At 42.2% G+C, this 24882-nt stretch overlaps 1 protein-coding gene across 1 annotated transcript in view; it reads left to right on the forward strand.

The window, feature by feature from the left end:
• The window catches only part of LOC144756183 (vitellogenin-A2-like), a 60044-nt gene that overhangs the window by 20101 nt on the left and 15061 nt on the right, over positions 1–24882 (forward strand). Inside the window, exons 15-23 of the mRNA XM_078645780.1 lie at positions 3714–3815; positions 7082–7201; positions 7292–7481; positions 7632–7725; positions 12875–13060; positions 15902–16049; positions 16679–16904; positions 17021–17193; positions 17574–18107. Of these exons, the coding sequence (XP_078501906.1) occupies positions 3714–3815; positions 7082–7201; positions 7292–7481; positions 7632–7725; positions 12875–13060; positions 15902–16049; positions 16679–16904; positions 17021–17193; positions 17574–18107 (1773 nt within the window). The remainder of the gene's footprint in view (positions 1–3713; positions 3816–7081; positions 7202–7291; positions 7482–7631; positions 7726–12874; positions 13061–15901; positions 16050–16678; positions 16905–17020; positions 17194–17573; positions 18108–24882) is intronic.

Here is a 24882-nt window from a genome sequence, read left to right on the forward strand (position 1 = left end):
CAGAGGCACCCTGATCTACCGACCCCCGGGACCACGCACACGATTCAGCGAGGACATCGCCGACTTCGTCAGCCCGCATGCCCTCCCCTCCGCCGACTACATCCTCCTGGGGGACCTCAACTTCCACCTGGAGAACAACAGCGACCGCAACACCATCAGCCTGTTCGACAACCTCGCCAACCTCGGACTCAAGCAGCTGGTGTCCACCCCCACCCACCTCGCCAGACACACACTCGACGCCGTCTTCTCATCCAGCAAAGACGTCACCTTCAGCCACGCAACAGGACTCCACTGGACGGACCACAGCTGCGTCCACTTCACCTTCAGAAGAACGACGATCCACCATCACCAGCAACAGGTTGCCCGAAGAAGCTGGAACAAGATCACAGCCGACCAGCTCACCGCTTCCCTGAGCCAGCACCCTCCCGCCAGCTCAGCGAACCCCAGCCAGGCCGCCGACAACCTCACGAAGTGGATCAACAACTGCGCGGACGAACTCGCCCCTCTGAGAACCCCACCCAGCAGACCCTGCAGCAGAAAAACACCATGGTTCACCGACGAACTCAAGAGCTCCAAGAAGAACTGTCGAGCCCTCGAGAAAGTCTGGAGAAGGGAACCAACTACGGACAACATGACCACCCTCAAGCTCGCCACCCGGAAACACCACCAACTGATCCGCGCCACCAAGAAAAATACATACAAGGATCGACTGGACAACAACGCACACAACTGCAAGGAACTCTTCAACATCGTGAAAGAGCTCTCCAACCCCAACGCCGGAAACAACGACATCACCCCGTCGCAAGACCTTTGCAACTCCCTCGCGTCCTACTTCCACAACAAGATCACGGACATACACAACAGCTTCAACAACCAACCAACGCAAGCCACAACCGCAACAACGCCACCCACCACCACCCTCCGCACCTGGACCCCGATCAGCACCGAAGACACCATCCGCACCATGAACTCCATCCATTCCGGATCTCCGACTGACCCCTGCCCTCACCACGTCTTCAACAAGGCCGACGCTGTCATCGCACCCCACCTGCGGGACATCATCAACACCTCCTTCGACACCGCCACCTTCCCTGAGAGCTGGAAGCACGCCGAACTCAGCGCTCTTCTCAAGAAACCCACAGCAGACCCCACCGACCTCAAGAACTACCGTCCCATCTCGCTCCTCCCGTTCCCGGCCAAAGTCATCGAGAAGACCGTCAACAAACAGCTGGCCGCCTTCCTCGAGACGAATGGATCCCTCGACCCCTCACAGTCGGGCTTCCGAGCGAACCACAGCACCGAGACCGCCCTCATCGCTGCCACCGATGACCTTCGAACTCTGATGGACAACGGAGAAACAGCGGCCCTCATCCTCCTGGACCTCTCCGCGGCTTTCGACACTGTCTGCCACCGCACCCTAGTACAGCGCCTCGGCAACATCGGAATCCAGGACAACGCACTGGAATGGATCACCTCCTTCCTCGAAGGAAGAACACAGAGAGTCTGCCTACCACCGTACAAGTCAGAGGCCACCAAAGTCATCTGCGGCGTCCCTCAAGGATCCTCACTGAGCCCCACCCTCTTCAACGTCTACATGAGCCCCCTCGCGGCCATCGCACGCCAACACAACCTCAACATAATCTCCTACGCCGACGACACCCAGCTGATCCTCTCCCTGACCAACGACCCCGCCACCGCCAGAGCCAACCTGCACGAAGGGATGAGAGATGTAGCCGAATGGATGACGACCAGCCGCCTGAAACTGAACTCGGACAAGACGGAGGTCCTCATCCTGGGCTCCTCGCCCTCCGCCTGGGACGACTCCTGGTGGCCCCCCGCCCTGGGCACCGCACCCAAACCGACGGACCACGCACGCAACCTGGGCTTCATCCTGGACTCCTCCCTCTCCATGACCAGACAAGTAAACGCCGTCTCCTCGTCTTGCTTCAACATCCTGCGCATGCTACGTAAGATCTTCCGGTGGATCCCCACCGAGACGAGGCAGACGGTCACCCAGGCCCTCGTCACCAGCCGACTGGACTACGGCAACGCCCTCTACGCCGGAACCACCGCCAAGCTCCAGAAGAGACTCCAGCGGATCCAGAACGCCTCGGCCAGACTCATCCTCGACATCCCCCGACGCAGCCACATCTCCGGACACCTGAGAGATCTGCACTGGCTCCCGGTCAACAAGAGAATCACCTTCCGTCTCCTCACCCATGCGCACAAAGCCCTACACAACCAAGGCCCGAGCTACCTCAACAACCGGATCAACTTCTACACTCCCAAGCGCCTCCTCAGATCAACCAACCACGCCCTCGCCGCCGTCCCCCGCATCCGAAGAGCGACAACAGGAGGAAGGTCCTTCTCCTACCTGGCCGCCAAGACCTGGAACTCACTCCCGACCGACCTGCGCCTGACCCAAGACCACCTCTCCTTCAGGAAGAAGCTCAAGACCTGGCTGTTCGAGCAGTAACGGCACCCCCCCCCCTACCCAGCGCCTTGAGACCCTACGGGTGAGTAGTGCGCTCTATAAATGACCTGATTGATTGATTGATTTAAATTGACCTGACAATCACTTCCCTGAGGATATCAGGCCCCTCAATGTATCTCATCTATTAACTCTCAAATGGAATTTCTCCTAATTGCCCCACCCTAGCAATTTCCCATTATTGAAGAATATTTGAAACAACTAACTGCTTTTAACTGCATGCTACACATCATAGATTCTGCAAGCTCACTGGGAATAACACTAGATAAGAACCTGAACATAGCAATTAAACACTTTCTATCCCCTGATGATTTTAAGTCTGCAGTTCAAGCCCTAGTAATGTCCAGGCTGTACTATGGAAGTGCAACCCTTTGAGGTGTATTGAGATACAAGATGGCCTTAACTCCGCAGCAAGGCTCATCACAGGATCCAAAAGAAACAACCTCATCTCAACAGATTTGAAATCTTTAAACTAGCACCCATATAAGGCTAGGATTCCACTACAAATTGCCTGCATAACCCACAGCGCCCTACACTTCAACACCTCACTGTACATTGCACAAAAAACTGGATTGACCTGGTGGCTGTAGGTCCTCTAGAAGCACCAGCACTTTATTTCATAAAGAGAAAACCTACAACTGTGCCTTCTCGGGCATTGTCCATAGAATTTGGAACTCTCTGCCCTCCGAATCCATACTGAATCCCTTACCTGTGACTTTCAAAAAAGAAGTTAAAGCCTTGCTGATGAAGACTAAAATTCACAAACTCTACCTCTGGACCACGTTATGGAGCATTCTCTTCACGCATGTTTGCAACTTCCTACCAATGCTTCTGTTTGTTTTCATATTTGCATTGTCCTTCAGGGGGAATTAATACCCCGCCCCTTGACTTTGCAACAGCTATTTTCATTCTTGAATTTGTTATTTAATTTTGATCCTCTTGTTTCCTTTCCCTGACTATATGTAAAATGCTTGTATACCCTCGTGGATCTTATTTGCGCTTTATAAAACTCTATTATTAAAAATAAATAGAATAAATAAAGGTAGATATAATAAAATGTGTATCAGGAGATGGGAGAAACCTTGCAAACCAAAACCACTGTCATGCTGCTGTAAGGGAATAACTATTGCAGTTCTTAATATACCAAATCAGTGATCAACATGCTGCTAACTGATACATCACCGCTCTCTACAGAAACTTACATTTGAATATTTGTTACTAGATTGCTGTCCGAGCTGAAGGTCTGGAACAAGCTCTCAGGAAACAGAATACTCCATTTGCTGAATACCCAATGCGCAAGAAAATCCAGCAGATTGTAAAAACGGTAAGGTATTCATTTACATTTGTTGAACTTATTATTTACACATTAGATTTAATCGCAGGATTTCCATAAATACCAAGGCACATCCATTTCCTCTTCAGTCAGTCAATGCCTGTCAAACATCAGACACTCCCACCGAAGTCTCCCACAAGTTCTCACTATGTGCACTGTTGCTAACATTACCCATTTCAGGTAGTCATTGAATCACACAAGAGTATTGTTTGAAAATAAATGTTGCCTAAAATTGCTCAAATAATTTTGGTTATGATTTAGCGGCAGGCAGCTATGTGAAACCCACTGGTTCCTATCAGATATAAATCTACCACTGGGTGTGTTACTGATGGCTGCAGTGGTGTGACTGCTGTCTGGATTTGCTGGATCTGCCACGAACCAAAAGATGTTTACAAAAATGCAAACCTTTGTAGCATTATGTTTGGTAACACTAAATTTTCATTTAAAAATTTCCAACAAAACTAAATTGAGCCTAGCAATGTATATTAAATTAGTCATTCATAGACATGCATCTCTTATTTTAAGTAATAGTTATTCATTTTCTGATAAAGTACAAAGATGTATAAGCACAGAACAAGGATAGTAAACTTTGCTGCTAGATTAATGAAGAAGAGCTATAGGAATAGATCTGTCTAATGATAACAAGTCTTTTGGAAAATGCAGGTCTTTCTTTGTGCCTGAAATGTCATTTGGTTTGGCTAGCATGTGTTAAGATATTAAATAGACTAGGTCACTCCATTTTTTGTTGCAATATGAACAAATCATTTAGGTGCAATTACAGTGACCCATCGGAGTTAAAGACACTTACACAAAATGAAGCAAATTTAAATCTCACTTGACACATGAGGTCCTTGTTTCTACTTTTATAGCAGAGCACCACACATCATTCAGATTTCTGCCTTGTTGGTGAGTTGTGTATTGATGAAAGCTCTACAGCTAACACATCAAGAGCCCCTTTGGAAAACTTGACTTCCAACCACCCACCATGCATTAGTGGCCTGTAATCATTACTTGTGAAACAAGTCCCTAAAGTCAGGCCGTAGCAAATCAATGTCCTTGAAATGCAATCTGTTTGCACTCTGAGTATGGTAGATATTGAGTTCCCTGCATGTGTCAGTCCCTGGCAGGAAAAATAGGCCCATCCTATTTATGAGTCCAACAGAGGTATAGACCAAGTGCATAGGCCAGGTGACCTATACATTTGGTCTATACTGCTGTTAGCCTCATAGATAGGGTGTGGAAGGTGGGTGATCGGGTCAGGAGTTTCCCACGCCAGGGCCTGCTTGAGGCTCTGCTGTCTGACACATAAAGGTTGTCCTAACCCTAACTAAAGTGGAGGAACTTAAATTTTTGTGGCACCTGATCATTGCTGAATTACAGCAGGATGCTCATTCTGCCGAACTCTTAATGGTGTCCATAGTTTCCCATTACATAAGCTGGCCAAAGGGTTCGCTGGCACTAGTGGTTAGATAGTTCAACTATAGGTGCTCTTGCAACCCATTTATTTAATGTGTGACTACTGTGGTGACAGACACATGGAACAATTGCTTTTGGACGGATCACTGAAAGAATATCGACTACCAAAATATCGACTACCCAAAATATCGAGGAAAAAATATCTACAACCAAAATATCGAGTTTGTATGTACAAACAGGTAAGTACAAAAATATCGAGTACAAAATATCGTTTACAAAAATATCGTTGTAAAAAATATCGACTTTACTAAAAACAATATTTAATTACATTAATATAAAAAATTAATTACTAAAATATAATTAACAATACTTAAAATAACTTTTAATAATTAAATAATTAATTAAAGTAAAAAAATAATATTTTTTTAATCATATTTCTTAAAACATATATATATATAGTAACAAAATTTAATTAAATAATAGGCAACATTGTATATGTACCCCAAAAACCCAAAACTGACCCTGAACCCTAAAAATACCCCTTTACCCAAAAACTAAAAACTGACCCTGAACCCTAAAAATACCCCTTTACCCAAAAACTAAAAACTGACCCTGAACCCAAAAAATACCCCTTTACCCAAAAACTAAAAACTGACCCTGAACCCTAAAAATACCCCTTTAATTTAACATAATTAGCAATTAATCAATTAAATTAAATTAATTACCAATTACATTTTAATTAATTAACAAATATTTTTTAATTAACAATTAATTAAATATTACTACCAATTATTAAATTTACATATTTAATTAATTATAATTAAATTACTTCCCACCCTATTCCCTATAAACCCACAACCCGCTACAGAAAATACATTATTTTAATTTACATAATTAGCAATTAATCAATTAAATTACATTAATTACCAATTAAATTTTAAATAATTAACATATATTATTTAATTACCAATTAATTAATTATTACTACCAATTAATAAATTTACATATTTAATTAATTATAATAAAATTACTTCCCACCCTATTCCCCTATAAACCCACAACCCGCTACAGAATAAAATTACACAATAATTTAAAAAAACTCATTAATTAAAAATAATTATAAAATAAAATGACACTTTTCACAAATATTATAACATAAAAACACTATAAATAATTAAATATTATTTATAAAACTATATTTTTTACTATCTAGATTATATACTTGGATATTTTCACTGTCTATATTATTTACAGTCGATATTACTTCACTTACCTTAAAAACGATATTTTGGCTGTCGATATTCTGTCTAGTCGATATTTTCTCCAAACAATATTTAAAACTCGATATTCTGTCCAAACAATATTTTGGAGTCGATATTATGTCTGTGCACCCTTTTGGACATGTGAGGGACTTCAATAAGTATCCTAAGAACCCTCTCTGATGTAGGGCATCCAGAGACCCAACTTCTCAATGGGAAGATGATCTCAATCAACATATGTTAGATGGGTGGTCTGAGAGTCTGTAGCACTCTCTCTGAGGGAGATGATATGTTTCTCTTGTCACTGCCAAGACAGAGAATCCTCAAGCAAACATCCTCAGAGAAGCAGCTGAGAGTGTTACTTCTTCTCAGTTTTCAACAGGTTGCCGGAAGCCCTGGTGAACACTGATGCGGCCCATGCCTTGGGCAAAGGTTGACTGGCTAAGATTTAGTTTGAATGGTATCTGCTTTCAAGAGCATTGCATCAGACACTAATTACTTAGTGAAGTTAGTTTTACAAAGCATTTTGATTTTATAAAGCTGTTTTGTATTTCTTACTACTTGTGTTCTCTGTTTCCACAGCTGTTGGGCTTTAAGGCTCTGCCTGCAGATGCCCCATTAATCTCAGCTTACATCAAGCTGTTTGGTCAGGAGATGGCCTTCCTTGACATTGACAAGGAATTTATTCAGACTGCCATTAAGGTAACAACGCCTGAATTCTGCATTCTCATAGCTCTCTACAGCAGCAGTACCTCTCATTCAACTATCCTCTGTTTTTTTCACTCACTACAGGCTCTCAATGAACCAGCAGCAAGACACAGTATGGTAAAGACTGTTATCAACAAACTTCTTAATGGTGTTGCAGGGCAATATTCCCAACCGGTGTTGGCAGCTGAGGTTCGACAGATCGTTCCCACTTGTGTTGGTCTGCCCATGGAATTGAGCATATATTCTGCTGCTGTAGTGAATGCTGCACTTAACAGTAAGTTTCTAATATTCATGTATTTAATATTTATATCAAGAAATTATGATGGGAACAACAGTTTAATATTGAGCTAGTGCTGCACAGAGATGTGTGCCTATTTTGAATGTTTCTATCTGTCTGCTTCAATACTAATCTTTCTTTTTGCAGCTGATGTGAAGGTGACTCCCTCTCCTTCCTCGGATTTCAGCCTTGCTCAGCTTCTTGAGTCTAATATCCAAGTTCACGCTGATGTATCTCCAAGGTAAAATAAATATACATTAATTTATCCAATGAAGACTGGCCGAAATATAAGTGACAAAAATGATCATTGTTAATATCCAGCGTGACTGAACATTCTACACCTACATTTGAAAGAATTGCCATTGTATCAAAGCTCCCACAAAAATAGGTTAAGTGGAGCAAGCAAAAAAGCTTCTTAAATGTATCCTACCATTGGGTTCTATGAGTCAGGTTGAAAGCGAACTCTAGGGAAATAAGGAATGTACAAAAACAATGATTGAAAAAGCAGGAAAATTAAAAGAATAATGGATATCTAGTTGTAATCTCTGCTTTGAAAAAGTTAACTATAGTATACAGTCCTTACTAATTACGCTTTAGAAAAAGAATACAAGTGAAATATAGGAACATGTTTTAGAAGCAATTCAATGTGAGCAACAAAATGATGGACTTTAGCAGAAGTCAAAAATGACTATTAATCTGTGTGGTCCTTGAGCAGAACAGGTGCCAATGTCTAAGCCGATTCATGTATAACTACAGTTCAATAATACTTTGATTATTGGATCAATGAGTGCAGTCACCACTGAGGTTGAAGCGTAATCAGCTTACTAGCGACAAAACAGAGATAATCCTCTTTAGGTTGAAGAGAGGTCTATCTATTTCACTGATGAAAGTTTCCTTCATTGAGTTACTATAATAGATCAAACTTAAGTATGAACTTTAAGTAAGACGACAAACTGGCAATGTAGAGCACAACATTTACTTCCAAGCAGCACTGTTAACATACTAAGTTTAGACTTACTCTGGCTCTTCGTAAATATGATGATAACTTGCAAAGATAGAGGTTGATTCAATGACTCAAATTAGTCCATCAAATTAGTTTGAAGGTCTATGGGCATTTAATCAAGAAAGGGGGTTACATTATCGCCGCTTTTATCGGCAGGAAAATGCCGATAAAGCGGCGATAATGGGCTTGATAATATGCTCTATGAATTCCATTCGTAGCCCGTGTTAGATGTGAAGACATCTAACATGGGCTACGATTGGAATTCATAGAGCATATTATCTAGCCCATTATCGCCGCTTTATCGGCAGTTTCCTGCCGATAAAAGCGGCGATAATGTAACGCCCTTACTTGATAATATGCCCCTATGTGTTTACATGAAACTCTACATGATACAGCGCTTAAATGCCAGACTGCCTCCTAGAACAGACAGGAACCTTATGATCATCTGAAATTAACCTGTTGAATATCTTTAAATGCCATTGACAGAAGATAGGGAAAGAAGCCTCTCATTGCTACAACCCGGAATGTGAATTGCCATTCCTGCCATTAGAAGAACCAGTACCCTAGAATTTGCTCCTTGGAAAAAGTGTATCAAGAATCCAAAGAAATTAAATGTGGATAGACATGTAGTTGTTTTGGACAAAGCTTCATCAATTAGGTTCTAGCATACAAACTTGAACAACCTTGCAAAACTTAGAGTACAATTTTTGTAGAGTAAGTGCATCAGAGATGTTGTTTAATAGTGCCCAACTAGTATTTGTAGTGCAACTGAGCCCTCTCATTTACAAGAATTGTACACAAGCTGCACATAACGAATATAATTATTTTGAATCAAAAATGTTCTTTTTTAGTCGGTGAGGAAATAGTGTTTTAAACAGCAATTTAGCCTTATCTATAGCAGTTTATTAAGGTTGTAGCCAGCACATGAGCTTAATGTGAATGTTGTCTGTAACTAGGATCTTTTTCTTACCTCTATTTGCTAATTGGGTTTTAGAATTATTCTTCCACATACATATAGATGGAGGAAGATGAATGGGACGCTTTCAGTTTGTCCTGGTGGAGCATTAGCAGTGCACACAGTCATCATTTTCCTATTTTGCAAAAGTAGAAACAAAACTACCATTCCCAGAATGAAATTGCACCTTTATAAGGCCACAAACCCTCACGGTGACTCACAATATGTCTGTAATGTATAGTTAAGTACGCATTATCCCATACACATTATAGTAGAAACTTGTGATAATGTTGAAAGGTGGGGGGTCTGGCTGAGAGGGCCTAGATGGCACTTGCACTTTGAGAGTGCTCCATGACCTCCCCCCAAATCTGCTGGTATCCTCCATTGTCAGCCACACTGGTGACTCCCAATAACCGGAGGCCCAGGGAAAGGCCGACCATTCCAATGTAACAAAAGAACAACTGAGACGCTGGTCAAGGCAGGCGAGAGGTATGGCCACCACATTCCGCAAAGCAGGATTGACAATGGAACTACGGCAGCTCCAAGGGGAGACAGTGCTGCAGCTGAGAGAGAACACATCCAGGTATTTGGAGAGGCTACGGACCCTGCAGAGTTTGCCTGCACCAAAGCTGCATGACTGTGGTCACAAGGTGGGTGATTGGCCTAGGCCTTGTCTGCACTATTCCACAGCTTTTCGCTCCCCAACAGAAGTGGGCTTGGAACCCTGCAGGAGGCACCCAATAGCTCACGGCCCACTCCAGCCTGTGAAATATTTAACAACATGAGCCGTGCCTCATAAGAGGATGGTCCCTTCCCCTCAAGTGGAAGACAGATGCAGTCGGCGATTGCCTGCTTGTACTGCCCACCCTCCTCAAATAACCACTGGGGGCAAGTGGGCTGACGGTAGATCACCAACAAGCTGATCTACTGCCACCCTTTGCCCCCTAGCCACACCAGATATTCCCGAGCCAGATCACACCAGACCCACATGACCATGCCTGGGATGCATTCTCAATGGCCACTTATTTCCCCCTGTACCTAGTGAGGCGAGGGACTTCTGTGAGGGGCGGGGAGCAGAAAATGCCTATCATGGGCATTGAAAAGAGGCTGCCATAGGGCCACAAATCCCGAGAGGTTGGGTCTTCCCTCCCCCAATAGAGACATGCAACAGTAGTCTGCTGGCTTCTTCTGCTGTCCTTCCCCTCCGCAAGGACCTCCTAGGGAGGGTTAGCGGGCCAGTGACATGACATCTTACATCAGGCCCTCTGCAGGGAAACTTGGGCAACAAAGGTGCTGCAGCACTACAGATCTCCGTGGGAGACTCATGAGATAACCCCTGAGCTGGTCACCCTTGTCTGGGCCTTGGGGGACACAGGGTAAGTCCTGGAGAGACCAGAGGTCATAAGGTGCCATCAGCCTGTCTCTGGAGACCTGTGGAATCGTTGTGTTACCCAACCCCTGCCCTTGCCTCCAAGAACAGTGTGGGGTGGGCACTGCATCATGGGGGAAAGACAATGGCATGGGTGCTCAATCTAAAATGGACGAATACATTGTTCGCTCCTCTGGTGTGACCGAACCCCACAAGAATGTCTCACTCATGCAGCTCCCTATGGAATCTGGAGATCCAGCAACCATCCTGCAAGCCATCCGGTCCTTCCAGAAAGCAGTGGAATCCAAAATAGGAGTGATAAAAGTTGATGTCTCGATCTAACGCCAAGATCTCCAGAATGTGGCATCCAAAGTTACCGAAGCGGAGAGCAGGGTCTTGAGCCTTGAGGATGGCATGGCATCCTTGAAAACGACAGCTCCAGGCTGCTGTCCACTCTCATTGCCCTTGAAGCTCAAGCAGAGGACAGCATAAAATAGGTCCCACACAAAAAAGGTTGCGCCGGAATAACCTTCTTTGCCGATTTCCCGGAAGCTATGAAGATTAAGAACACTGATTCCTTCCTAGAATCCTGGCTTGTGTCCTTTATGCTCCCACGTCACCTGTCCAACTTGTTCATAATTGGAAGGGTTCACTGCTCCCTAGCACAATGACCCCCACGGGGGGCCCCAAAGACCTCTGATTGTATGAATAGAGAACTGTAAAGGGAGCCACATGATCCGTCGAGGAAGCCAAACAAAAAATGTGTGCCATGAGCCACCACTCTATACGGATATTCCCAGCACAACTCTTAGTACTCCTTCAAAAGAGATCCTATTTCTTTGAGACACCCTAGGCGGCGTAGTAGAGGGTGATGGAGAGGTCTGAACTACTGGATCCTGAGACTCATTGGGGTCATTCCCTGAGCAACACCTCTTGTGCAGCAGTGACTGCACCACAATGATCCTCCTGGTGCTGGGCCAGTACCAATAAAGGGTAGATGCTGTACATCCTCTCACAGCCCACCCACACCCAATGATACCAGAAACTGAGAGACCAACCAAACCTAGATACTCTTCACCAATACGGTCACCTCTGTCCTGGACACTCAATTCAAGAAGAGAGTCTGGATACAGACCACATGAGCAGAGACCTTATGACTACTATGGTTTGTCCTGGTACTATATGGTGTGGATGGAAAAATTACTGTGTGGTCCTGGGACGGAGGGGGCTTAACTCTAAAGACCGTTATCTTTGGCTTGTGTTTGTTTATGAGTTTTTTAAGTGGATGTATGAGGCGACAAATGGTTCTGGGGAGGAAGTGCAGGTGGGTGTTGTTGGGGTGGGGTGACATTATGGTGATCTGCTGTTAGTTTGATGTTTGAGCGAGCCCTTTTCCCTAGGCCCTGATACACAACACAAACAACTTGTAAACATCAGTATTTTTTTAGCAAATTGCTCACCAGGATGGAGACACCTCAAGCAGGAACTCCAACCCATCTAAAACCGCATCCCAGATAAAATGACGTTCTTCTTAATGGCTTGAAATTTGAACGGTCTCCTGGACCGCATACAATGATTTGCAGTGCTAAAACATGCCACCAAATCCAACCCTCAATTCTAATGTTACAAGAGATACATGATTCTCATTTGCTCCAAGTGCCTTTACCTTGAAAGATCTTGGAAGAACAATTTTGCTCGTCTCTTGCTACCAAGATATTGATCCAAGAATTTGAACCAGCATATTATTTCTAAATATGGGCTTACCTTTTTCTTTCTCTATCTACTATGGCAGATCATTTTATCTTATATTAGGACTAACCTGAATGTGAATGTGTACCCTAAATTTAAATTATTTCATATTACCTCACTCTGGTGGCTTTCCTCTACAAATCAAGTGTCGCACATATTGTGTTAACAAATACTCATACTCATCAGATACATGGTAGATGAGAATTTCCTATTGTATGCATGCAGTCCTACTTTGACCACTGGCTGCTGGTCCACAATATATTTGTCTCTCGATACTGAGTTCATGACCACAAATAGTACAATTTTTCTTTCAGTGTGTCCAAGCACACAGTGGCGACAATGGGTATCAACACCCACCTCATCCAGGCTGGAATTGAGTTTCATGCCAAGGTTCGTGCAAATACCCCAATGAAATTCACAGCCAAGATTGACATAAAAGAGAAAAATATCAAGGTTGAGACAACGCCATGCCAGCAGGAGAATGAACTATTAATAACCAGGTATTCAATCTATTTGTATATATTTGTTAACATGGATTTGTTGCAAATGCTGACGTGTTGTTTCCTTGATCATAAAAAATTCTTTACATTTTAAAAATAGTTTTCCTGAGAAATTGACGTGACTACATTTTTTAACTAGAGGATCTTAATGTTTCTTTGATTTGGTAAATTTTCAAGGTTCTGAGCATTCCTTTTTAACAAGGCAAAAGCACTGACATGTAGCAAAAAAATCTTTGGTACTGCATTGCCTAACCGGTTGCTATGCTTCATAAAATATTCCCTTTGTTTTAACGATAAATGAGAAGATATGCACCACTCACCTACAATTTCATTCTATGAGGGCATAGGCATGAGGTTTGTTTTTACAAGGTAAATGCATGGAAACAGCTGTACTAAGTGTGTGTGCTCTTAATTGAAAATGTGGAATCACTCCTAAAAAGCATACAGCTATTCTCTCTATTTTTGAAAGGTACAGGGAGAGATGGTGTAAATTTCATAGACAGACTCACACTCTATTTCCATTTAACATGTTCGCTTAGCCCAAATATATATGGGTGTCAATTCCTGACCTAAAGAAGTGTTGGGTTTTTCATATCTCTAACACTAGTTCTGGTTAGTACTTTTCGCCCCTACATGGTATTATATATCTATCACTCAGAACTTTATAGTAGGGATAGTAACCCATTACCCTTATCTTCCAAAAACAAATGCTCCAACAAACATTCCATAGTCTCTGTTGTGTTTTTATCCACCAACCTTCACTTTTTACCATTATGTCTATGAGTGAAAATGTCAAGACTAAAATGTTCTTTGCCTCAGAAAATGATGGATCTGCATGTATTGAAATGGAGAATAAAAGTATACAGTGTCACAAAAAGCAAAGTACACTGATGCTTCAGTTTTTGTAGAAAGGGTCATCCATCTTGCTTTTTCCAGACCCACACCTCCCAAAATATTGGCCTGTTTGGCATTAGCTGAGCAGCTCTAAAGCAGTAACTAAAATTACACAGTTAGGTTAGACATTAATAACTTCATATTTCTTGAGTCATTAATTATATATATTGTCATCTAAATTTCAGAGCACTGCCCTAGAACAGACCATGGATAATTTGCCCTATCTTTACCCTCCTTCTTATAGTCCTATCTGGACTTGACTCCTTCCTAACTAGTACTGTGTTTATTTGATGAGGTGTTCATAAAATATATGCTACTTGTGCCTATGACAATAAATTAAAAGCTATTTCATATATAAATAAAAGGTAGATTCAACTATACACAAACCGTCCAGTAGATATAAGATGGTGTGTGGCAATTCTCTTCACTGAGAGTGTGTTGAAAAGCCATAAGACTTTTATTAGCAATCCATGAAACAGATGGAAGAGCTGTAAGTGGAGATATAAAATGTGTGTACCCATCACAAATTAACTTACAGCTTAATTAGCTACCAGACAAGACTTGTGTAACCTTCTCTGTTAAACATGTATTTGTTTCATAAAAGCAGCTTGGAGTATACCTTTGAGGCTGAACTTGAACCTACATGGTCTGACATAATTATTGGGCAGTGCATATTGTTTACAAGGATGTTGTCCTTTTACTGCAGGCTTTTTATTATCACCTCCAACGAGGCAATTTTTTTGTAGGAATATATAGGACAGAATGTTTATATCTGAGAATAATCTGATAATGATGTACTGGTGCCGCTCTTCCTGGGATTACCTCATGGTTGCGCTTTATGTTTTAAGCCACAATCAGATGTGCAGCCTTTAGTTAGAAGGAACATAAACAGCGAAGTCTTCAAATATAACCCTTCATGGATGATCAACTAGGTAAAGTGTAAATAAGTACTGTTTTTCATTGGCTACCAGTGGAGTTGTTAATACAATTATTACAATCAGTTTTGTGACCTGAAGCAAGAGCTACAACAGACCACTGTGATGATGCCATATATGAGCTGCAGAGAAATAATTTTTATCCTCGACAAGGGTCAATTCTGTGGCTCCAATACTGGATCAATCTTCCAGGGAATGCCAAATGCACATGTAAATATTTGCATTGTATTTCCCAACTGTACATGGGCATTGTGGCATCTGTGGAAAAGTTAACAAAACAAAAGATATGCTAGTCTGAACATCTACCATATGAACTTTGTTTTAAGAATTCCTTGCCCCATGCCTGAAACTTACAAATGCAGCACATTGTCTAAGGACTAAGGGGCATATTTATGAGCCCCTTGCACTGCCAGAGCATCACTTTTTGTGGCACTCTGTCAGTGAAATCTTATCTAAGAGGCCACACAAAGCCACTTTGAGTGACTTTGAAAGCCCAGCTATGAATTCTCACGCAACACCCATGGATTTTGATTCTTCCTCAGATTTTCAAAACCATGTAAACCCAGTATACACCAAAATATTATGCCTTTTGAGGTGAGGCATAACAAGGGGAAATAACTTTATTTCTCCTCGTTTTTTCTTCATTCCATGTGTGCTGCATTCTGCAGCACACATTGAGTAAGGAACACGACTCCCAGGGTTGTTTTTGTGCAGGAAGGTGGCACTTCCTGCAAAAAAACAATCCTGCAGACAACACAGGCTGTCTTGCACCATGGTGCAAGGGTGCCTGCATTGGCCCTATTCTGCATAAATGCCACCAGCACAGGGGGACAGGACAAAAATACACCGTATTAGACATTTCACTTTGACGTAGGGCAGTGTAGAAAGGTTGCCCTACGCCAAAACGACATAAATATGCCTCTAAATGCAGAATGTAAAGCTCACCTCTGAACCTTCTGGTGCACCCCAGTCCATCCATCAGATTCATAGTATTTATTCTTTGTGTCACCAGAGCTCAGGTGTTTGCTGTTACAAGGAATGTAGAAGACCAGGATGCAGCCAAGAAGACCCCATTATTGACACAAGGAGCTGTGCCAAACATTCTTAAGAAACATTTTGAGACAACAGGAAAGTCATCAGCAGAAGCTGCCAGCATGATGGTAATATGGGTTTTACTACTTCACTGATTCTAATTGAAAAGGGAATAAACAGGCATATTGAAATAAAGTTAATTTAATTCTGTTCAAAGTTCAAATGTTTAATGCAACAAAATTACAAATGAGCAAGGTTTCAAACTTAATGCTCACTTATAATCAAATACTTAGGTTTCAGATCAGGACAAAGCTGAATAATTTGTGACCAGATGTGGAAATGATTTAGAAACGTATATGCCTAAAATTCTAAACAGCACCTAATTCAATGAATGGATTGGAATTCAAAAGAAAAGAAAAGCAAAGAATAATATCAAAATTAGTTGCACAAAAGGTATTGCATTCCTTTTGACTTCATGTTCACAAAATATGGTCTACATCTAAAGGAATTCTTATTAACTACCTGTGCAAGACAGAGAGCAATAGATAACCAGACAATCACAAAGACAGACCGACACAATGACCACTAACTAGCTAGATGTACAGGAAGACAGACAAACAGAGAGATAAACTAATTTATAATTATTTCCTACACAGTCACACAATGAAGAGACCTAGCAAGACAATCACAATATGCACTACATGTACAAACACGAAAAACACATTTATGAATAATCGTTTTTCTATGTTTAAAACAGGAAGTATCATCTGAACTTTTGTCCAAGAGGTATGCCTACTCTGCAGAAGACAGAGATCACCACAATGCTGCCAGAAGTACTAATGCATATCAGTCCTGTGTGAAGGCTAAAACCTTTGGCTTCCAAGTCTGCCTCGAGTACAAATCACAAAATGCTGCTTTTCTCAGAAATTCACCTTTGTACAAATTAATTGGAGAGAATGAAGCCAAACTTGTCATGAAACCAGGTACGTTTGAGCAATTCTTGTTTGTGTTCAGGGACAAAATGTTGAACATAATTGATAATTGAAGATTTATTACAGCAGATTGTATGCAATAATCTAATTCCTCTGATTGGTTGCAGCTCATACAGATGCAGCTATTGAGAAACTGATGCTAGAGGTCCAGGCAGGACCAAAAGCGGCCTCAAAAATAATCACCATGGTAACTGTGGAAGAGAACGAAGGTGAAGAGCTTGAAGACTCCGTGGTTCAAATGAAGCTGAAGAAGATTCTGGGGATTGATGAAGAATATAAGGTAATTGGTAACATAATATACTAGCCCGCTTAAGAAATTGTCCTTAATAATGTAATTTATATTAAATGGTTTTCTAATAGAGTTCACCATTATTCTTTTGAAGAAAGTTTTGCAAATATTGGACCAATATGCTTATGTAATTTTTTGTTTTAAGTTTGACTTTACTTACTGTGTGCATATCTGTTATACGTCTTGTTTAATAATCATAAGAACATCATTTGAAATGGTGGTCCATTGTCCATTGTGCAAAATTACTTTGGTCACACCAAACACCTTCTGGCATTATGTAACTGTGCAAGAGAGTATTGTTAGAGAAACACTAATGCTATTTTGAAGAGCAGATTCAAGACGTTGCATTCATATTCTTATTCTGATTGCAGGTTAAAAATGGAAGCTTGCTTAGAAAGAAGAAGAAACATCAAAGGAAAGTCAAAAATTCTAAGGAGCATGCTCCAAATGTTGCTGAGGTTGCTACATCTGGAAAGAAGAAGAGTTTATCTAGTTCTTCATCTTCCTCTTCCTCGTCATCATCCTCATCATCTAGCAGCCTCTCAAGCAGCAGCCAGCAACAAGACAGCAGAAATGCTAGAAAGAACAAAGGTCGAAGCAGTAGTAGTAGCAGCAGCAGCAGCAGCAGAAGCAGCAGTAGCAGTAGCAGCAGCAGCAGTAAGAACAGAAACAAAAAGAGGCCAAACAGCAGCAGCAGCAGTAGCAGCAGCAGTAGTAGTAGCAGCAGCAGCAGTAGCAGCAGCAGTAGCAGCAACAGCAACAGCAAGAGAAAAAGTCTCAGGCGCCATCAAACTTCTCACCCTGGAAGCCAACAACAGCATCAACATAATCACAGGAATCAATGGAGCATTAGCAGTGCAAGCAGCAGCAGCAGCAGCAGTAGCAACGAGTCCCACAGGAAACAGGTAATGTACTGATTTTATTGTGATATGAATGATATAATTTTGACAATGTATTTAATGAAGTTAATGTAGTAATCTTTAAAGATGGGTCTACTTGTCTGCAGCTGAGCTCACTGCATGCGCAGTCCCTGACGGAAACCAGAAAGAAACACCCAACGAGGGCCAGCCTTTGATAAGATAGCTCCCTGGGTGTGAGTGGATGAGAAATTTGGAGCCCTTGCTGATGATTGTGAATTGAATATTCCTTTATTTGATGAAATAGAGATCATTCACCACATTTATATACAACAATCTTCCTTAATAAAAAACATTATACAGTAATTCATAAATGGTCATAGCATAAAAGTTATACAAATTTTAAAAGAATAAAAGGTAATTAGGAGCATATGACCTTTGACATTAAAAACAAGTGTTATCAAAAAAGTCATAATGTTATTTGCAAATTATGCCTAGCCTGTGTTGTCCTCAGCTTTACCTTGTGGTTAACAACTTAGACCTAATGCACCAGTTATAAAGCAAGTACGTAGATATGGTGAATACAAACCATTTTGTAGAATCTGATAAAAATATACTGGTCACCTACACGATAAAAGCCGACATGGAGGTATAAGCCACTTTTTCCTAATCTGTGCATAGCAGGGACAAAAAAACATATAATGGCCTAATGATTAATGACTAAGGATACATGCCGGGCACATCGGAGTTACAGTAGCCTTAGTCCATCACCTCTAGTGTAATTCAGGCGTAAAGTTCCATACCTTAATTGTAAGTAAGGTGCACGTGTCTGTGGGGGTTAAATTTCCTCCATGATTGCCTCAACTAACAATGTGCATTTGAACTCTAAACACTTCCCTGTTAGGGTGGCCTGTGCTGTGGCTACATGACAGGAGTCCGGACTGTAAACCCAGAACTTCGTTTTTAAAAGAGGTAGTGTGTCTTTCGTCAGGGATTTGGGGTCTTTCCACGTAGCCTACAGCCCCAATCTCATTAACCAGTACCTTACCGCTCTAAACCACTAGCCCCATACTACTGCTCTATCAAGGTTTTTTACTTCCTCTACAGTTTCTTTTACTGAGATTTGGATTGTGCTGGTCCATATTCTGACCCAAAACACTAGGCATTTCAATTCTGCTATGCATTAAAAACTTCGTAGGCCAAGGTCTAACTGAACCAGTAGGAGTGGGGTACTATTTGGCAGTTTTAGTAATGACCTTATAAATGTATTTTCTGCCAGCTCTAAGCTCTTCGTCTGGTCCAAGCCCCACTGTTCAGCACCATAGAGTGCTGCCCCCAGACATCTAGCTCAATGTATTTCTAGGGCTGGAGAAATAGGGCAATAAACATATTGATTACGTTTTTTGGCCACTGCTGAGTCAACACACTGTAGAGTAATGGTGCTCTTTTGGATTTGGTCAGTCCAGCTTGAGTTGCTATTCAGTCTGACACCTAGGTAGCCGAAAACCTTGACTTGTTCAAGCATGTTTGAGCCCACCTGATTTTCACTTTGGGTGGGGGTTCGAAGCCATGAATTTAGTCTTTGAGCAATTGGTCTCTCGACCAAAGTCAGTGCAGGCTGTTGCAAACCTGATTGTATATTGTGCACGCCCATAGGTGTTTTTGCAATCAGTAGCCTTTTATCTGTGAACAGGAGGGATGGAATTTGTATGCCCACAAAATTAGGAGAATATCCCCCCAGAATTGTACAGCGCTTTAACGAGCCCATTCATGTATAAGGTAAATAGGGTTGGGGTTAAGATGCATCCTTGTCGAACTCCCTTGTGCACTCCTATCTTCCCAGTGAGTTTGCCCCGTTCGCTCCAGCAAATCTGGGCATAGTTATCCTGGTGCATACGTAAGTTGTAGCAGCCCATTTGGCAGACCAAGATCCTGCAGGGCGACCAATAATTTGGTGTGGTTTATGGAGGAACATGCTTGCTTAAGACAAACTCAGCATAGAGATGACCCTGTTTGATAATGACTTCCTTCAAGGTAAGCAGTAAAAAACGGAATAGCTGCTGTAAGGTGCTAGTGGTTTCCTGAAGCCAGCTTGTAGGTGAGACAGTATATTGTTTGCCTCAATACAAGTATTTAGGTGCATCAGGATCAACTTACTAAAAGCTTTCTGAGCAGTATCTATGAAGCTGATTGGTCTGTAATTGGAGGGGTCCCCCTAATCCCCTTTTTTTTAAATCTGGCTGATTTCAGGACCATTCCGAGTACTTGGGATATCCCCTCCTTGCGCTATTTTGTTAAATGTTATGTGAAGTGCAGGACCCCGTATGGTGGATTCTGAACAGTAAAGATCGCCCGGTATCTTGTCTAATCCTTGAGCTTTACCCTTACCCAGGTTGCTGAATGCAGTTACAGTTTTTTCTAGAGTAAAGGAGAATGCTTCTTTTACTACTTTCTCTAGGATAAGGCTTGGATCATGCTTTGCGATCTCAGAGTCCTTGTCGTTGCCCTCCATCACTTTCAGCTGTGTACAGTGCTCCTCCCAAACATATGAACGAATAAAAAAATCCTCTTTTATTACCGGGTGCACTGCTCCTTTGGTTAATAAATGCCAAAATGATTTACTATTTTTCTTTCTTGATGCTTCAGCCAAAGTGCACCATTTCTCGTCCTCCCAACTTCTCTTAGCCTCTATCTGTGCCTTGTTGCAGTCCCTTCAATTAAGGCGGCCTTAGCCTGTTTTCAGTTACCGTTGAACCAGGGCATATCCCTACATCTGTGGGTCATGCTTACTGTCTGTCTAGAGAAACGGCTGTTGATTACCTTAAGGAGATGGGTGAAAGTAGGCATGATAGTTAAGTCATCCCATCCCAAGTTGCTCATGTTAACGAGGGCAGATGCTACCTCAGCATATATGTTAGCTCAGGACTTTTCATCTGAGACTCTGTGGCTCCATTTGATCGATCTATTATCATTTGAAGTGAGTATAGGAGTGACCATTCCGACAGAACTCTTCAGCAAAAAAGGAATGCTGACTAATCCCAGAACCACTGCATTATGATCACTGTCATGACCATATCATGTACTGTGTCTAGATTGATCAATGTGCAATCAAGCCTGCTTGGAGTGTTCACCCTCTTAAATGTAAAGGTAGCTTCTAAATCAGATTGTGTTGGTCTGTTGCAGGCACATACTCCCTGGGTTAAGGTAAAAGCTAGAACTTGCTGTGCCCAACTTTGTACATCTTTTAAGCGGGGTGCCTGCAGTTTTTGCATGAGGTCCTGGACATAGGCCACACACTCATATGTAAAGTTAAACTCTCCAGCTGCAAGAAAAAATTTCTCTCTATCTGAGTTGTAAAAAATTGGTCAAAAGAGCTAATCTGTTAGATTCCTGGTTTTTGTTTTTGAAACAATTATATATATTGATTAGTCTTCTTGAAAACTCCCCTTTTAGAGATATGGGGTCAAAGCCTATTAAATCGATATTTAGTCTAATGACTTTGCAGGCTAGGCTTGTTCTAACCCAAATGAGTAGACATCCGGACGGTCGGCCTGCTGGTGACGGTCTGGCTTGAATGCTAATGTTGGTGTACCGTACTGTACAAATTGGTTCGGTACGCCATGTTCACTGGAACATGCACATACGGCATTCGTCTATTAGATTAGCCCAGTTGGAATCTGACAGTTTGGACCTTAGCCCTGCAATGTTCCAGGAAGTTATTTTTATTTGGTCTTTGAGATTTGGAAACACCTGTAATGTAGGGCACTCAACTTGTTCGTCTGTACGTGGGTTTGAATCGTGTTCTGGATATACATAGCCTTGTGATGGGGTAATTTCCATGTTAAGTGGGGTATTGGCTCCAGGGGATCTGGCCCTCTGGGGATGAACAAGGCTGGATCAACATGAGAAAGGTGCTGCTGTTGATATAACCTTAAGGCACATAGCTCCATGCGCCCCTAGGAAAATTGGTTCCCTTGGGCTGGGCCAAGGTCGACCATGCTAAAGGCTGGAACGGCACTCAACTCATGTAGTCATACAGTAGTATATCCAGAGTAAATCTACTTCGCTTATTGGATTAGACCACAGCATAAAGACTACACTGAATCATCATTCTTCATACAGTTGATTCATTTTGATTCCTGCGCATGCAACACTTGGTAATTAGAGATGAGTATTGTGATAATTCCCTACCTCTCACTCAAGCCCAATTTATTCAAAACAAACCCTACAAATCTTAGCAAATTTCCTTGCTCAGCCTCTTTTGTTATACACTGCATTGTCAGCCAAAATTCACCAGTACATGTTCCTGCTCCAGTCATGGGTGTGCGGCAACTACACCATTTTTGTACAGTTGCTTTATGTACCACAATAACCCTTTTCTGGTGCAATCGCTTTTGTACCTAGTAACATCATTAATTTTTCATATGCCCAAAAGTAGAGAAGGTGCTTTCAGGTCCAGAGGTATTCCGAAGTTTGCTTTCAGTTCCATACACACTCTTCTCCACTATATCTATATAATGATTGGGCAGCTCAATAGCATGTGTATGAAGGTGCCTCTTGACCAACATCCTCTTAAGTGATGCGCAATAGTAGACCTGTATTTATATTTTTCCTGAAGCATCATGTAGTATACTCAGTGGAGAATCTTTAATTGCATTATTCAAAATCCTGAGTGATAGTTTGCTCGGGTACATCAATGGCTTCTTCCACAAACTCTCCTTAGGGCTGCCTATTCCTTGTTCCCTGCTCTTCCTCATGTTCATTAGATCCATCTGTGTGCTCATCTTTATGGTGACATATGCGAGTGATTTTACCTCCTTTCCATCCTGCTTTTAAACAGTCTGTGTGTACTTCAGCTGTGATTCTAGCTGATTCGATTATTGATACTCTATAAATGGCTTGCGAAGGGTATTTAATCCTGCAATAGTAATGTCAGTTACAAACCACATTTTGTACAAATATACCTTAGCAGTACTATGCAAAAAAAACCTCTATTTTGTGAACATGTTTACAATATATCATTACTTTTGTAGACAGTTACCCATGTTAGAGTATATGTAAAATAGCTCAATACCAAATATTAACATTCATTGCAACAGGTGTGTAAATACAGTGCAAAATCACATTACGTGGCCAATTTCAAATATGCAGCAGAACAGGTATAGCCAAAACGTGTTATTTAACACACATTTCAGCTTTCCTTTTCAACCATCCCTCCAAAATTCCCCCACAAGGATCCTTCATCAGCCAACCCTGTTCAACATCTACATGGCCCCGCTCGCAGCCATCGTCAGAGCACATGGCCACAACATCACTTCATATGCAGACGACACCGAACTCATCCACTACCTATCCATCAAACCCAACATCACCCAATGCAACTTTCAAGACGGAATGGAACCTGTCACCATTTGGATGAAGAGCAGCTGCCTTCAACTTAACATGGACAAAACAGAGATACTCATCATGGGCCTACACCCCAACGCCTGGAATGACACCTAGTGACCCCCACCGTCGGGGACCCCACCAGCCCCACAGACCACGCACACAACCTCGGGTTCAACCTGAACTCCGAACTTAAAATGGACCACCAAGTCAACGCCATCACCTCCTCCTGATACCACACCCTCATCCTACTCTGCAAGACCTTCAAGAGGACCCCCCCGAACACAGGAAAACGGTCACTCACACCCTCATCAGTAGCAGACTGGACTACGGCAACCCACTCTACGCCGGTATCAACAAGAACCTTACCTGCAAACTGCAGAACGTCCAGAACACCTCCGCCAGACTTGTCCTCAACCTACCACACCATTGCCACATCAGTCAATACCTACTGACCCTACATTGGCTCCCCGTCGAGAAGAGAATCACTTTCAAGCTTCTTACCCACACACACAAGGCCCTCCACAACGCCGGGCCTGCCAACATGAACCATGCCTTGTGTTCTATGCTCCCCTGCGCTCTCTCCCCTCGGCCCAGCTCTCCCTCACAACTTTAACTCGGATCAAGAAAAGCAGAACAGGAGGGCGCTCCTTCTCCCTCCTCGCTGTCAAGGCATGGAACTCACTCCCGCTCCTCCTCCGACAGACTGATTCGCTCCCCAAGTTCCTAAAAACCGCAAGACCTGGCTCTTTGATGGAACTCAGCGAACCTACAGGAGCTGCCGAACCCCCCCACCCACTGCCCTCTCCCTCAGTGCCTTGAGACCCGTTCCAGGTGAGTAGTTTGCGCTAAACAAACACCCTGATTGAACGATTGATTGAACTCATCCACACTTTGAAACAAACTATAAATGCAAAAAAAATATTGAAAGCTAGTTACTCATGATACATTTGGGAAGACAAATGGTATTCTCGAAAAGTGGATGTAACAATATATATGAAATCAGGATAAAGAACACCTCTTTAAGCCTTTTAAAAGAACTAAAAACATCTTCAACAGAAGTTGTTAAGTTGAAATGAATGAATACGACTTATTACTCATGATGCTTGATTCCTCAATCACCTCTAATACAGAAGATCATGGCATTCTACTTGAAGAATAAAAAGATGTATGTGCACTATTTGGGATGCAGCTAGCAGTAAAGTTGAATTTCTAAAATTAGTGAAATGCATTTCATTTTATGTGAATTACATTTGGGAAATGTGGAATATTAATGGTATTTAAATTTTAAAATATTGAACTTTTAACTTGTTTTCTAAAGTTTGAATCTAGTTACAATGCAATGAAGCGCTGTACAGGAGACAATGTATGTAGGTGAGAAGAAATACAACTTTTTAGGATGGGGAGGGTGGTGATGGGGACAAAGTGAAAAGGTTTA

This window comes from Lissotriton helveticus, chromosome 1_1, assembly GCF_964261635.1.
Source record: "Lissotriton helveticus chromosome 1_1, aLisHel1.1, whole genome shotgun sequence".
Classification (NCBI taxonomy): Eukaryota; Metazoa; Chordata; class Amphibia; order Caudata; family Salamandridae; genus Lissotriton; species Lissotriton helveticus.